The 17,334-nt window shown below is 43.8% G+C and overlaps 1 protein-coding gene across 1 annotated transcript; it reads left to right on the forward strand.

Annotated features, from left to right (window-relative positions):
* Positions 1-14,686: 14,686 nt before the first annotated feature.
* LOC147471452 (uncharacterized) lies at positions 14,687-15,576 on the forward strand. Its single transcript, XM_086538803.1, has one exon. The coding sequence runs from the start codon at positions 14,730-14,732 to the stop codon at positions 15,450-15,452; it is 723 nt and encodes a 240-aa protein (XP_086394929.1). The 5' UTR covers positions 14,687-14,729; the 3' UTR covers positions 15,453-15,576.
* The last annotated feature ends 1,758 nt before the right edge of the window (positions 15,577-17,334 follow it).

The raw sequence follows: 17,334 nt of genomic DNA on the forward strand, positions 1-17,334 counted from the left end.
ATTTCAGTGTTTTATCAAATTAGGTCTTGAAAGATATAAAGTCAAAAGTTCCGATCATCACCGTTTATTATTTATATTCATATATTAACACAAAAGGTCTCTCCTCCTTGCATATTAAAAATGCATTCCTTGGCCTGGCCATGAATTTGTCTATGGTCGCAACCCTTTCAAACAATAAAAATGACAATAAAATTCAGTAAAAAGAGGAAAAACAACAAGTGCCAAAAGGGCACAGGTTGTGAGCAGTGCTTGGCCGAGCTTGTGGCTCATGTGCTAGAGGCTATCTGCTCCCGAAACACGGCCTCGCAGGGGTAATATGGGCCTCTTTCCAGGGAGGGAGCATGTGGTAGGCCCTCCTTCCAGGGAGGGAGTGAGTAGTAGGCCCTCCAGGGCAACGCCATCTCTTGGCGCCGCTTCCCCCTCGTGGCGACAAAGGGACACTCGTGTATATTCCCCTGGAGGGATGGCTGGGGCGAAGTACATCACAACAACTCCTCCCCTTCGAAGTTCATAGGCCGCTTTGCCAAGGCCTGTGGACTATACACAAACTGCAAAATAAAAAGGGGTTTTACTGCCGAGCATAGTTAAAAGTCATCATCCAGGCAAAAGAACAAATCTGTAAAAATATGGAAAGGGGAGAGAACCACGACCTTAAATAAAAACAAACAGCCAACATTAAAATAATAAATAATAAAAAAATAGCAATTAAGAAAAAGAAACTAAAAACTGGCTGAACCCATCAAAAATCCTTAATCCTAAAACATCAAAAACACTTAAAATTAACCTTAAAATTAAAACCAGTAAAACAGCCACAAAGAATCGAGACAGGGATAACCCACTCTAATTTCTACTGGGCGAAACACTGTTAGCCCTTAACCACAATCACGATCAACTCCAAAGAAGATAATACCTACATAGGCTGTGGACGCGCTTACTCCCGGTTACTCGTACCAGGGACACCGGGATCCTCGGTTCCATCGTCCATATCACCCTCAGGGAAGAACTCGAGCTCCTCTTGCACCACGTAACGCTTCATCTGGTTACAGTGGTAACCCTTCTCTCGGTAAGGCGGCTGCGTTGACTGGCAGATGAAGGTGACAGGGCCTACCTGCTTCTTCACCCGCAGAGGGCCACTCCACCGGGAACCAAGAGCTCGGCCTGCCACCCCTGTCCGGCGGGCGTACTCTCTGACAAGGACAAGATCACCCTCTGCTGGTGTGAACTTCTGCCGCACTCTCCGGTTGTAGTCCTCGGCCCATATCGACTGTGCGCGACGGGCCGTTTCCACTGCAACCGCTCGAGCCTCCTTGAGCCTTTCGCGGAACCGTTGAGCTGATCCCTCATCAATCTCCTGCCGGTTCGTCAGCCCTACAGGGAAATAACCATCCTTCCCTATCATGAGGTACAACGGCGGCTGTCCGGTACTCCTGTGTACCGCCGTGTTCAGGGCGAGACGTACATACGGAAGGAGCTCATCCCATTCGTCCGGGTGTTCTCCTACCAGGGTAGCCAGGGCATCCTTTATAACCCTGTTACTTCTTTCTACCATACCATTAGCCTGTGGATGGAAAGCTGTAGTATATCCCAACTTTATCTTAAGCATTTCACATACCTGGGAAAATAGACGGTTTTTAAACTCGCCCCCAGAATCCGTTACTAGAGTATTAGGAGGTCCAAAAAGCGTCACATATTTCTCCACAAATGCATTAGCCACTGTTTCTGCATCCTTGTTCTTCAAAGGTATCAATTGTAAATACCTGGTAAGATGTTCTACGATGACCAGAACGTAACGGTAACCATTCAGAGATCCTTGCAAATCTAGAAGATCTGCCGACACTCTCTCCATAACCTGTGTCACCTCTGGGGCTGAACTTAATTTAGCCCTTCGCACCGCAACTCCTTTTCGCCGTTGACATTGGGGGCATGCTGCTACGAACTTCTTGACGCCCATCAACATCTGAGGAAAGTAATACTGGTCTCTCAGACGCGTGTAAGTCCTATAGACTCCAGGGTGGGCTGCTGTTGGTTCGCTATGCACCGATCTTATTGCCTCATCCCTCATGGTGCGAGGGATCACTAGCTGCTGGATCACACGGTCTGGAAGGTGACGTAAATGGTACAACAGGCCATCGCTTACCTCGAATTCTTCTAATGGAAAGGGGGTTCTTCGTCGGGGCAGTCTTCGTTCCTGAAGGTACTGGATAATCTCAGTCCATAGGGGGTCCTTCTGTTGCTCTTCGGCAATCTTTTGGGCGTCCATGACAAGAGATGTTGCCGCTACTGCTCTGCTTAGGAGGTCAGGTACATGATGGGAAGCACCTGGTTTGTACCGAAGTTCGTACTGGTAGAAGGAGAGTTCGTGGGACCATCTAGTCATCCTGATTGACTTCGTAACCTGTTTAAATACATATACTAATGGCCGGTGGTCAGTATAAATCACAAAGGATTTGCCATAAAGATATGCATCAAAATTCCTGACAGCTTCGACAACTGCCAGGGCCTCAATGTCAATCACTGGGTATCTCCTTTCTACCTCCCTAAGCTTCCGTGAAAAGTAGGCAACAGCATGAGGGACCCCTTCCCCATCTCGCTGCATAATACATGCGCCGATGGCTACCTGTGACGCATCGGAATGCACCTCAAAGGGACGGTTAAAGTCTGGTTTCCGGAGGACCGGTGCCGACATCAGTCGTCGCTGCAGCTCCTCAAAGGCCTGCTGATGCTCTTCTGTCCACCGAAATGATCGTCCCTTCCTGGTTAAAGAGGTGAGTGGGGCAGCTATCATGGCATAACTGGGGATGTGTTTTCGGAAGAATCCGGTACATCCCAAAAACTGTCTTATGCCCTTTACATTCTGTGGGGGCTTCATGGTCTTAATGGCCTCTACTTTAGCTGGGTCTGGCTGTATCCCTTCTCTGGTTATGAGGTATCCCAGGAATTTAAACTCATGAGTGGCAAAGGAGGACTTACCGACATTTAGGCAGAAACCAGCCTTACTGAGCAAGTCCAACGTTTCTTCCAGATGCTCGAGATGTTCATCAAACGAACGGGAGTAAACCACCACGTCATCCAGGTATGCTAGCACATGCCTCCCCAAGACTGGAGCCAATACCGTGTTGATGGCCCTCTGGAAGGTGGATGGGGCCGTGGCGAGTCCAAAAGGAAGCCTGGCAAACTGGAAAAGTCGGTGGCCATCTGAAAAAGCCGTTTTAGGCCTATCCTCTGGATCTACTTCCACTGTCCAGTAAGCAGAACGGGCATCAAGGGCAGTAAACCACTCAGTGTTATGCAGTTCATCAATTGTCTGGTCTATACGGGGCATTGGATAGGCATCCCCAATCATTACTTTGTTCAGGTTCCTAAAGTCAATACAGAATCTTACCTGCCCATCCTTTTTTCTGACCAGAACCACGGGGGACAACCAAGGAGATTTTGAAGGCTCGATGATGCCACCAGTAAGCATCTTATCGCACTCTTCCCTTATGGTGGTCCTTGCATGTTCCGGAAGACGCCACTGTCTGGTCCTCAGAGGGATATCACTGGAGGTCACTATCTTATGGGTAATACCTGGCACCTTCCTTAAATAAATTGGGAAATTTGTTTAAAATAGAAAACAATTGATATCTTTGTTCAATTGTAAGATGGTTTACCTTCTCCTTCGGTATGTCGAAGCTAGCTTCCGTCTCACCCACAGTGTGCGTTTCGAAATTAACTTCAGGGAAGACGGTGTATTGGTCCTCCGTGTAGCCGAAATCTTGGGTCCCATAAAAGTCATCGAAATCGTCGATGAATTCCTCTGTAACACTGCTTAGAGAATCCCCATCACTATCCTCCCTGCTAGTGGGCACAAAGTTCTTAGGAGGCACTTCCCTTGAAGCAGAGTCTTGGTGAAAAGTCTGTTCTACCGGCTCAACTCTTGCGATAATCATACCCCCCTTAAGTGTCACTGGCTTTGGTCCATCATTCACTACCCACACGTTAACCATGTTCGTTTTTACAGTCACCACGGTCCTAGGCACTAATACACGGTCAGTAATTCCACAGATACATACCTCCGGATGCCTGGTTCCATTCTGTACTTGTCCATGTATAAAAACACCACTATGGGGAGGGCACTGCACTGTCTTCTGAACCACAACGCTGTTTTCTACCTCACCCATGTTGCACGTCCGTCCACCTGAACCAGGTTTTTCTCTTCCGGGGATGGTCTTATTAATCACCTGCACCTCCTTTGAGGCGGTATCGGAGTATGTGAGCGGCACCTTCACGCCATTAAACACCATATATTTTCTAAGGGGTGAGTTATAAGAAATTAAACGGAAGTTGAATCTTCGGAGTAAGTCTATGCCCAGTAAAATGTCACCTGGGAAAGATATTTCATCCACTATACATACTTTATGGAAGCAGAAGACATGAGGAGCGATTTCAATCCTTACCGTCGCTTCCGCTTCAGGCTGAAACTGTCGTCCCGAAGCACCTCGCAGGGTTTTCGATGAGGAAAAGGGTCGATGTATTTTAAACCTTTCCATGGCATCTCGGGAAAGTATAGTCACTTCTGATCCAGTATCCACAAATCCTTCAGCCGTTTGACCATTAACCTGTAATTGTACTATGGGTCTCCCATGTTTTACTTGGCTATTCACGGGCATTACTGGTTCCTTGGGGTCCTGCGCCTGGGGTTGGAACCTCTTCGTCCCGGCGGGCCGCGAGAAAGGGACACCTGTTTGCAAAGTGTCCTTCCTTCTTACACAGAAAACACCTCGTCAGTTGGCGACTTCGACAGTCGGCTGTATCATGGGAATCGGATTTGTGGTAAGAACAATACCTTTCAACAAGATCTACTTGCCTTGGACGAAAACTTCTCCTTGGGTACTCAGGTTCACCTGCTGTCTCTGGGGTACTCACATTACCTTCACTTTCACCTTTTACACCAACTCGAAGGTTCCAAATCCTCTGAGAAGCATCGACAATCTCCGACAACGAACCATCCTCTTTTAGGACTAAAGCTTCCCTCAACCAGAATGGCAAACCTCTTAAAAATACCCTCCTGATCAATTCGTCAGGATCCCCTATGGCTCCAGGATAATCATAAAAACCTTGGTATACATTACCCTCTAAAAGAACATAAAAATCAAGAGGAGCTTGTTCGGACTTCAACTTATATCCTTCAAGTAATCTAAAGAAATCTGTGGCAAAACATGTCCCCCTGAATTTAACCCTTACTTTTACTTTAAATTCTTCCCAGCTTGCAATTCTATCAAACAGGGGTCCATTTATTATTAAGTCTGCCGTTCCTCTGCAAGAAGCCTTCGCCGCGCGAATATAGGCAGAATCAGTGGGAGGTCTAGTTAAGTTCTCTATACTGCGGATCCAACTTTCTACCTCCTGATTTCTTTTAAGGGGTTGAGCAGCAGAGGTCTCGGCTTTATTACCGCTTCTTTATGCACAACATACTCAACAAAGTCACGGGAAGAAGCTTCACTAGTACTTGGTGTTGCCCTGTTCTGTTCTAATTTTGATTCTAATTCCAAGTTCTTTACCTGTAAATCATTAACCAGAGTTTTCAGACTATTGATTTGAGTCTGTAACTCATCAAACAATGAAATATCCATATTGTCTCGGGGCAAAAGGGTCAACTCACCATTCGTGTTTGAATCGTCTCGTGAAGATTCTCCCGATGGACCTGCCTCTGACTCACCAACTAACCCTCTCCGCAGCTTTCGTTTACCCATTACTTTAAATTAATGAAATAGACCTTTACCTAAACGAAAAATACTGGACTTTTAATCCCTGAAACAAACTTTTAACCCACATGAAAGAATACCTGAAATTAATGCTTGCCTGAAACATTCAGATCCCACCGCTGATCACCAAAAATAAATAAGAGCTGTAGTGATTCCCCGAGACATTCCCTTGCCCCAAAGTAAAATCCCGATTGAATCCATGGTAACGTGAATCCTGTCCTGTGTAGGGGTAGGCTGCCACCAGCTGATAAGGGATCAGCACCCGTGTATGTGCGAGACAGTCGAAGACGTGTAAAATGTATGTTATGTATGTGTATGAGTGTATGTCAGTTTGTATGTGGAAAGAAAGAGTTCCTACACAGGACATTGCCGAGCAGGCGTGGCTAGAATCAGGCAAACATTCTTATTTCAGTGTTTTATCAAATTAGGTCTTGAAAGATATAAAGTCAAAAGTTCCGATCATCACCGTTTATTATTTATATTCATATATTAACACAAAAGGTCTCTCCTCCTTGCATATTAAAAATGCATTCCTTGGCCTGGCCATGAATTAAACTATGGCCGCAACCCTTTAAAACAATCCAATAAATGATCAATAAAATTCAGTAAAAAGTAAAAGACAACAAGTGCCAAAAGGGCACAGGTTGTGAGCAGTGCTTGGCCGAGCTAGTGGCTCATGTGCTAGAGGCTATCTGCTGCCGAAACTTGCTTGCTTGCTTGTTGGATTTATTGGCTATCAACCAGCGGCACAAGCCAAGGTTATTAAGCCAATGATTCCATTTTATTTTATCAATCTATATAAGGTCATAAAGTTTTGTCTCCTTTAGAAAAGTGATTACTTTATTAATTATTCTTTCGTTGTCAGAAAGTAAATTTTTTATATTATATTCTATGTTTTTAATTTGAAAATAATTTTTTATTTTTTCTCTTTGGTTTCTATATTGGTGGCATGTTGTTAGAATGTGTGATATAGATATTGTTCTATCACATATGCCACACTGTAGAGGGAAGCTTTTTTCTATGTAGGGAGTGAGGTGTGTGTATCGTGTGGCATTGACCCTCAATCGGGCCACCACCACCTCCTCCCTTCTAATTTTTCTGTGGGCTGTTTCCCACATTTGAATTTCTTCTTTTATTTTGTTGTTTAGTGTGAGGTCGGTCCACTCACTCTGCCACAGGAGATGGATTTTTGCTTTTATAAAAGAGACAAAACACCTGAGATCTGTATGGATAATACCAGGCTCCAGATCGCCAGTCGACCCGGCTAGTTTGTCAGCCTGTTCATTACCATGGATACCCGAGTGTCCAGGTACCCATATCAGTTTGATTGATTTATTGGCACTATGCATTTTACGAATGATATTACCCTGTATTTCATTATAGGTGGTTTCTAGTGATTTAATGGCTTTAATTGAACTTAACGAGTCTGAAAAAATGACTATTCTATCGTGGGTCGTCGATAGGGCAAAATCTAAAGCTTTATCTATTGCAAAAAGTTCGGCAAGAAAGATCGATGTATGATTCGGCAAACGAAATCTCAACTGACATTCAGTCGACCATACACCCGCTCCCACACACTCGTCTGTCTTGGACCCGTCGGTATATAAATGAAAAAAGGAAAGATGTTTAATTAGGATCTCTCTGAACCTCTGGCGTACCTCCACCTCCGACACCGTGGCTTTGGCTGATGGTAGCCAGTCTACAAAAGTAGAAAAATTGGGTGTTTCCCACGGTGCTATATTTGATTGAACCAGGGTATCGATGGTAGAGAGATCTATACCGACTTTTTCTGTGAGGTCATGGAGTCTATTGCCCAGCGGCTTCCCGCCGCGATACTGGGGCCCTACCTGCCGGCGCAAAACATCCCTGTTGGGATGTTGGGGCTGCCTGGCTACCTTTGCGGCATAGGTCAGCGCAAGCTGGCCGCGTCTAAGACGGAGGGGAGGTACTCCCGACTCTACCTCTAGGCGCTCGGTGCGAGTGCACATAAGGGCTCCAAGACAGACTCGTAAACACGCATTCTGTACTACATTCAAACCTTTCAGAGTTGAGCTCGTTGCCGAGCCATACACGATTGACCCATAATCTACTTTAGATCTAATCAGGGATTTATATAACATCAGTAAAGACTTTCTATCAGCTCCCCATTTGTGTCCAGAAATGCACTTTAATAAATTGAGTGCTTTTTGACATTTATTCTTTAATTGACCAATGTGGTCTTTCCAATTCAATCTACTATCAAAGAGTAGTCCAAGAAATCTAGCTGAATTTTGAATAGGTATTGGATGGTTGTCTAGAGTTAGCCTGATGTTGGGCTTTCTCCTATGTGTAAAAACCACGCCAATACTCTTTTTAATGGAAAACTTAAAACCCCACTGGAGGCCCCAGTTATGAATCATATCCAGTGCCAATTGGATCTGATTTGCCGAGAACTCTGCATTATTGCTGGAGTGCCATAATGCACAATCATCGGCGTACAGTGAGTATTTAAGATTTCGAGGAGGAGATGGTAAAATGTCATTTATTATACACAGAAATAATGTTGGAGACAAGACACTTCCTTGTGGGACCCCGTTTGCCTGGACAAAAATGTCCGAGAAAGTGACATTGTCGGAAAACAATTTGACAGAAAAAGTTCTGTCAGAAATGAAATTTTGGATGAAACAAGGCAAGTTTCCACGTAATCCGAAAGCATAAAGTTTTCTGAGTAGGCCATGTCGCCAGATCATGTCGTAGGCTTTTTCTATGTCTAAAAATACTGATATCAAAAAATGCTTTTTGGCAAATGCCTCATGAATATGACTTTCCAGTTTTACTAGCTGATCGAGAGTTTGGCGTCCCTTTCGGAAGCCGCACTGCTCGTCAACTAGTAAATTTCTGGTATTTAAAAAATGCAATAGCCTACTATTAACAATTCTTTCCATGACCTTGCATAAGCAACTTGTCAACGCAATTGGGCGGTAAGAGATGGCGGATCTGGGATTTCCCCCTCCTTTCAATATGGGAATGATGTGGGCGAAGTGCCATGAATTTGGAAAAGTCTGGCTTTTCCAAATATCATTGTAAACTTCTAGCAACTTAATCATGTCATCATGATTAAGATGCTTTATCATCTCATATCGAATCTCATCGGGGCCTGGGGATGTTCCTCTACAGGCTTCTAGGGCTCGGACAAGCTCATTCATTGTTAGATCTTTATTGTAATCAAAAATATCTCCTGTGGCAAAGTGAATTGGTTGCAGCTCGGCTGCTTCCTTGGTGGTCAGGAATGCAGGGTTGTAATTTTCCGAGCTGCTTGTATAAGAGAACTGCCTGGCGATTGTGTTAGCAATGTCTCTAGGTTCATCATAATTATTTCCCTCATGTAAGATGTTTCTGATTTTTATTGATTGTTTTTTTCTATTAATTCTATTGACTGTGGACCAAACCTCTGAAATTTTAGTATTGCTATTTATCGTAGAGACAAAGCTTCGCCAGGAGTCTCTTTTGGCTTGTCTGATTGTTCTACGAGCCCTAGCTCTCGCTTGTTTGTATTTGCGAAAGTTCTCATTTGTGATATTATTATGGAAAAGCCTGTAGGCCCTATTTCGTTCACATAGCGCCCTGCGGCAATCTGGTGTCCACCATGGAACTCTATGCTTAACGCTATCTGTCGAAGTCTTAGGTATGGTTGCCATTGCTGCATTTATAATACAATTTTGAACACTGTTTACTTTATCATCAATGGTTTCTCCAACAACTTTGAGCTTGACGCTCCTTGTGAAGGCGACCCAATCTGCTCTTTTTACGTTAAATTTGGGTGCTGAAGGCGTCCTCGTGGTGTCGCATGAATATTGAATACAAATAGGAAGGTGATCGCTTCCCAACGAGTCGTCAATGGTGTGCCACAGGCACTTGGCTGCTAGTGTTGAGGAAACCAGTGATAGGTCTATAAAGCTCAAATTACCGGTATTATCGTCTATTCGCGTTGGACTACCATCATTTAGAAGAACCAGATCAGAGTCGTTGATCAACTTAACTACTTGCTCACCTCTACCATTCACCCGCAGGGAACCCCATGATGTATGACGAGCATTAAAATCACCTAGAATTAATTTATTGTTTGGCAGACTGTCCTGAATAGCAAAAAGCTCATCATAGATTAATCTTTTATCAGGTGGACAGTAAGCTGAGCATATAGTCAGATACGTGTTATTGAATTTTACTTTGCATGCGACGTGTTCCAAAGTAGAATTAATCGTCACTTCAATGAAAGGGAGATTCTGGTGGATGTACATGGCGACTCCGCCTCCACCCCTTCCCTCTCGGTCTTTTCTACAAAGATGGTAGTTTTTTAGCGATACGACCTCGTCAGAGACTTGGTCGTTTAAATGGCTTTCTTGTAGTACGATAATATCGGGAGCATAGGACGAGGCTAATAATCTAAGAGAGTTTAATTTTGATCTAAGACTTCGACAGTTCCATTGTATAATGGTATACGCGTGGATTACGTTTTATGGGGTTTGGAAGTGCCTTGTCCGGTGGTTTTTATTTTCTTTTTTTGGGAGGGAGGCGCCTCCTCCTCTCCCTCGCTTCCCGAGGGCCTCTCTCGGGAATTTTTGGAGACAGTAGTCTCCATGGCCTGCTCCCCTCCACCAGAGAGACGCCCGGCGGAGGACGATCTGCTCTTACGAGCAGAACTACCACCAGACGAAGTTCTAGTGGGGGTCGCCTGGACTAGAAGGTGCGATCCGGATTGTGATTTGGTATCGACCTCCTTAAGATGCTGTTTTTGCTGGGTTGATTCAGCAATTTCTTTAATTGTCTTGTTCAATTCTTTAATCTGATTCATCAAGTCCCTTACTGTTTCTTTCAAATCGGAAATTTCCTTGTCTTTAACTGCGAGCTGCTGACTAACACTGATTGCACTGGAAACATTGTTAGTTACTGCTGAGGCGTAAGAAGTATTGGGTTTGCTTGTCAAACCTTCCACTTTCTTTTTGGCCTCACGGTAGCTAACATCGTGCTCTCTCATGTATGCTAATGTCTCAGTCTCCTTCTTCAGGCTACTGCAATCAGCAGAGCCTGACTGATGGGGACCTCCACAGTTAGCACACTTGAGTGTCTTTTCCGTGCATTCAGTGGTATCGTGATCTCCAGTACATTTACCGCAAGTGAATTTGTTACTGTCCTTATCCATGCATCTTAATGAGGTGTGTCCAAATTTTTGGCATCTATTACACCGCATTGGCTTTTGAATATAAGGTCTTACTTGAACAATCTCATATCCGATTTTAACTGTACTAGGAATTTTTGGTGAAGAAAAAGTCAAGAAACACAATCCGGTCTTTGTTCGCACATTCCCATCTTTCTTTGACATACAATTTACGTCAACTACGCTCTGGTCTTTCATGGCATCAAGAATTTCACTTTCTTCCATTGTCCTCAAATCCCTGTGAAAGATTACTCCCTTACAGGTATTTGGGCCAACAGGAATAGTTACTTTTACGCTGAGGTCATGAATTTGCGTCAGTTTAAGCAAATCCTTAATCTGAGACTTAAATTGTACTTTAACAAGGAGGCTGCCATCTCGCAATTTTCGGACAAAATCAAAACCGCCTTCCACTTGACCATCAAGGACCTTCTTGATGATAAAGGGGTTGACATTCTGCAAGGATTGATTTTCATTCATGCATCGGATGTTCACGCACCTTGCGTTCTGGGGAGGGATATCAATGTGTCGTCTGGGTCGGTCATTGGTCGGGGTTCCATTATTAGTCTTAGTGGTCTTAGAGGAGTTCTGAGTCGCCCCTCCTCCTTGGGGAGGAGGAAGGGTAGCCGGGGAGTCAATCATACTGGGTATCGGACCAGGTCCGAACCCTGGGCCAAAGCCCGTTGTCCTGAGGGGACTACCTTTTCCCTTAACTGTTGGATCAACCTAATCCCAATAGCTAAGAGAGGATAAAATAAAACAAGTCTTTCTGTTAAGCGTCCTCACCCCCCCTTAGTGGAAGCCTGGTTGCGTTCTCCAGTACCAACTAAGGGATCGGAGTTGTATGTAAGACACCTTCCAACCGCCGAACCTGCCTAGTGCGAGGGACGGTAAGTTGGTGCCCACCCCCCAAGCGAATACAGGAGCTCACAAGGAGACTCCCGTAGGCTCAGGAAAGTCACACAGAAGAATGGAAAAAATTTAGGAGGAGAGAAAAGTTGCGCCCAAAGGACGCCCCAGACTACTGGGCCTCCCTACCCAGGGGTCACAGCCCGTAAGGGCTACCCTGGAGTAGAAGAGTGCTGCGGGTCTGGGGTGGGGGCCAACTACTTTTACTGTAGTCTCGTGCTACCTTCGAAACAAAGCACTGAAGGTGCAGGCAAGGCACAAAAAGTGCAAAAAGTCTGAATACAGCGTTTTACTCGACTGTTTTACTTTACGGAAACACAGAAACAGCTAATGCCGAGCAAGACCAGAGGCCCCGGAACCCAGGGTATCTCCGATGTCACAAGACTTATGTTTTAGATGCTGCTGTGTTTATGGGAACAAGGTTTGAGGCATAAAGAGTCTCATACACGAGTGTGATGCTGTGTTGCCGAAACACGGCCTCGCAGGGGTAATATGGGCCTCTTTCCAGGGAGGGAGCATGTGGTAGGCCCTCCTTCCAGGGAGGGAGTGAGTAGTAGGCCCTCCAGGGCAACGCCATCTCTTGGCGCCGCTTCCCCCTCGTGGCGACAAAGGGACACTCGTGTATATTCCCCTGGAGGGATGGCTGGGGCGAAGTACATCACTACAGTACGACTCCCTTAAGAAACCGCTAGTGATTAGAAATGACCCTAAGATGTGAATGGATATGGTCAGAGTGTATCATTATGGGAGTTATATGAATGAATGGCTGCCAGGAAACAAAGGGCTGATGAGATGGTATGGGAATTTCTGGACGCGTTGATAGGAGTTAATGATGAATTTCAGAACCAGGGAGATTGCCTTCATAAGAGGTTAATAGGCGTATGCATGGCTAGGAATATGTGTGAACCTTCACTAGGGATGAAAATGAAATGGAAATGCTTTTCAAAACATAAGAATACCATAGGAAGTGTTAGTGATAGGAGTATAGATGAGAAAGATTGGGGAAAGAGTAAAAATGTAAATGATATACTGTGTTACCGGTGTGGTGAGACGGGAAATATCTCCCGGTGGTGTCCGAGAGCAAGCGAGAAATATGAGAGTAAGCGAAGCCAGCATTACTACGAGCCTAAGGTGGGAAACTCGGAGGGTCCTGTGGGACAGCGATCCGCCACTCACAGGAGCCCAATACATCGGTAAATACAGATTTCGGCGGACGAAACGAAAGGGCGTTTCGTGTAAATTGGGGAGATGACGATGTAAAACTACATTCTGAATGTCCAACGATAATAGTAAAAATAGAGGGCACTGAAGTGGTCGGCTTATGTGACACAGGGGCAGAGCTTTCCCTTATAAGTAGAAGAGCGTATGAGGACTTGCATAAAAAGAGAGGCATCGAATTAAATCCGACTACGATGAAACTGAGATCTTTCGGAGGGCAAGTGTTGGTGGGTGAAGGGTATATTTCGGTAGACATAGAGGTTTCAGAGCGGAAAGTTAATGATGTTGGGTTATTAGTGTGTGATGAGATTGGGGATGTGTATGACTGCTTGTTAGGGATGAGTGTCATATTGCAGATAAAGGAAGTGTGGATTGAAATGTACAGAATGAGTAAATTGCAGAACAATGAGATTAAACGAGGCTTTGATAGGCACAAGAGAATTGTTGATGACATTTTCAGTATAAGAAATAAAGAAGATTGGGGGCCCGCGTTAACAAAGAAGTCCCCATTACCGATCATTCCTCCGAATAGCACGAGGCTAATACCAGTGTGGGTCCCATCGCTCCGTCGTGTTAAGCTCCAAAAAATGTTAATTGAGCCCCTCACAGGTCTCGATGAAGGATGGATCCCTGAAGGGATAGTGGTGCTTCCCACCGTTATAATGATTCGAAACGGTAATGGGTATGCTCTCGTCGGGAACTTGTCAAAGAAGGCGTGTAAGTTGCGTCGTAATTGGAGGATTGGGAAAGTGTCAGAGGGGAAGGAAATTGAAATGAGAGAAGGAAATATTAGAATGGTCAGGCATGATGAACCCATACCAGTAATAGTGTGCAAAGAGAATTTAAATGAATGCCAAAACGAACAATTAATAGGGTTGTTGGAGGAGTATAGGGACATCCTTGCAAGCGAACAAGCGCTGATAGGGAGAGCCACGGGCGTGCAACACATGATACCGTTAACCACAGATGCACCAATTCGGGTCCCGTACAGACGTACACCACCTAATCACATCGGCGAAGTGAAAGATCACATAACAGAGCTGATACAGCAGGGAATCATATCTAGTCTGTAATCGATCAAACAAAAAAAATCATACGGACAAGCAAAATTAATTATTTATATGGAATTTTTTTTACTTTATTGGCATAAAAAAGGGTGTTTCTTTAATATACTAATTTTTGGGTGTAGATTACGAATCCGTTATCAGTTTTTAGGGGTCGGCTCTAGTTTTAAAGTTATAGCCAAGTTACCAAGTATTTACATAGGAGGAAATTACCCGATGAAATGGAACTAACCTAAAATAATCTAAACTAACCTAAACTAATCTAAACTAACCTAAATTAACCTAAACTAACCTAAGCTGACCTAAACTAACCTAAACTAACCTATAACTCGAAAAATATTGAAAAACAGGAAAATGTTCATGAATAAAATGTTCTTAGAATTCAATTTTACATACACTGTGCAAATTTCATCAAGATCAGTCCATTTTTAATGTTTTTTAGGGTAATTTTTACGGTTTTCCCCCTATAACTCGAAAACTAGGGGCGACCCCCAAAAACGGATAACGGATTCGGATTCAGGAGGTCAAAATACACTATATAAAAAAACACCGTTTTTTTTAATGCCAATAAAGTATAAATATACCATTTATATCACAGAATGAATGTCATCTGTATTTGATTTGTTGGAAAAATTATATTTTCTTTTCTTTTCTACAGCGGTTGTTCTTCAGAAGAAGTGGAAGAACATCAGAAATCATTACAGGAAGGAGTGCGCTAGAAGGAAAATTGAAAAGAGTGGATCAGGTGCGTCTTCAGCGAAAAAAGAATATATCTACTATTCCCAGTTGTCATTTTTGTCGTCGACCGTAGAGACTAGGCCTCAAAAGAGTAGCGATAAAGTAGAGGAACATACTGACGTGCAAACAGCAAGAAGTGAGTGCAGCCAGGATTTGCCGAAGATTCAAGCGAAAAAGAAGAAAGTGTCTCATGAGGACAGTTTAATTGACGCACTTTCAGCAAACATCTATAAGCAGATTCAAGAGCCAAAGGAAGATGCAGACAAAGATTTTCTCATGTCCCTTTTACCATATGTGAAATCTGTCCCAGACTCGGCGAAATTGGAATGCAGATGCGAAATAATGCAAGTTCTCAAGAAGTATAACACTCCTAGCATCAACCCTATGCAGTATGCTCCGTACCCTAGTTCCCATGTTAATTATCAGAATTATCAGACCCCTATTCAAAATTCTCAACCTGTTCTTGGACATTGCAGTTATGAAATGCAAAATAGACAAACACCTGGAGCGCCACTCCCTGCTTTTTCTCCTCTGAGCACACAGTCTATAGCTTCTTCTGACACAATTATTGAAGAACTGATACAGTAATAAGTTATACAAAATAGACACTCCCTGCCATTTCTCCTCTGAGCTCAGAGTGTGTAGCTTCTTCTGATTCAATTATTGAGCAACTAATGTTTTGATATCTGTACCTTCTTCTGACATATTTAAGTATTGAGGAATTGATTTATTAATAAATATTAGTATTAACAATTTGTATTACTCACCTTAAAGTTATAGCCAGTCTTTCTTTAAGAGGAATACTTTTTCTCATATTCGTATCTTGCTTCTCAATGGATTCTTCCAAAAGTGACAGCAGTTCATAAAAGGTTTGACGGGACATTCGGAAATAATTGAAAAACTTAGTTGGATCATCTTCCAATTCTTTGAATAGGAGATAGTGAGCACCTGTTAAACGGGCACTAGTTATAGGGTGTGCCCATAACCGTCCACGGCGCCGCTGTCGAAGCAATAGTGTTAACAACAGCACTTTCTGTTCTAAGCTCATTTTTTAACACAACCTTTCGCTGCAACGGCAAGTCTTGAACTGAAGCGGCAGCCGCCTTTACCATGCGGTTTACTAGCGGCCGACCCGCCCGTGTGACATGGAAAAGGCGGCCTGACCGCCAGCGGGCAAAAACCGCTCGTCTGACAGGGCCTTGACAGCCAAAGTACATTTCAAAGGTACATGGAGCGGATTTTGGGTGATAAAATATTCTCGACTCTAATTGTGTACCTACAAGACATATTAATATTCAGCAACACTATTGAAGAGAATTTTGGAAGGCTTCGGGAGTTATTTGACTGAATGAGGAAGTACGGTTTAAAATTAAGCCAAGAAATGTACAGTGTGCACGACGAAGGTTAAATACTTGGGTTTCCAAGTGTCAGCAGAAGGGATCAGCACAGACCGTGACAAGATAAAAGCGGTAATCGACTGGCCGACACCCACGACCATTATAGATGTGCGTGCGTTCATCGGTTTGTTCTTTCTACCGTAAATTTTGCAGACATTTTGCTCAAATAGCTGCACCATTGCATGCGTTAATGTCAGGAGATTCGTGTCGCATAATAAAGAACGAATGGACCATCGAATGTGATGAATCTTTTAATAAACTGAAAGCACTACTGACGAGCACGCCTATTCTTAATTGCCTGGATTTTGGAAAAGAGTTTGTGTTAGAGACTAACGCGAGTTTCCAGGGTCTGGAAGCCATATTGTCTCAAAGGGATGAGAATGGGAAGTTGCATCTGATTTGCTCTGCGAGTTGAGGGCTGTGCCATTCCGAGAAGAATATGGCAAACTATAGCGCTCGGAAACTAGAACTGTTAGCGTTTAAATGGGCGATTGTAGACAAATTTCATCAATACCTGGCCGGTAAACACTTCACTGTCTTTACAGATAATTCACCACTGAGTCATTTAGAGACTACAAAATTAGAAGCCGTAGAAAGCAGATGGTGCAGTGATCTGCAACAACTTGACTTTACTTTTGAGTATAAAGCTGGGAAAGATAACACTGTAGCGGACGAATTATCTAGGTTAGCTCGAGATGCGGAAGCGAGTGACAGTGACGAGGAGTACGGAGTGATTGCAGTAAATAAAGATAAAGATGAGAACAGATTGTGGTCTGAAGAAGAGAGTAGAACGGAACAGAGTAAAATGCCATGTTTCGAAGATATCGTAGTGTTACTTAATGAGAAAACGATGAAGATTTCTGGAAATTGTATCGGGTGAGATGTAATTTGGTGATAGAAAGGGGGATATTGTACCAGAAGACTAGCATAGGAGTTAATTCGTTCCTAATAAGACCAGTTCTACCGCCTAAACAACAATTGACTTTGATGGCTACTTGTCATGATGAATTCGGTCACCAATGTCGCAACCGTAAGCTTGACCTCGTACGGAAGAGGGAGTTCTGGCCGGGAAT

The sequence above is a fragment of the Penaeus japonicus genome, unplaced genomic scaffold, assembly GCF_977035675.1.
Source record: "Penaeus japonicus unplaced genomic scaffold, GWHDUDI00000001_assembly GWHDUDI00000008, whole genome shotgun sequence".
NCBI classification, from domain to species: domain Eukaryota; kingdom Metazoa; phylum Arthropoda; class Malacostraca; order Decapoda; family Penaeidae; genus Penaeus; species Penaeus japonicus.

What these genes read in the sequence shown, in the direction of transcription:
- LOC147471452 (XM_086538803.1), top strand. Translation starts at nt 14,730, where the DNA reads ATGTCATCTGTATTTGATTTGTTGGAAAAATTATATTTTCTTTTCTTT.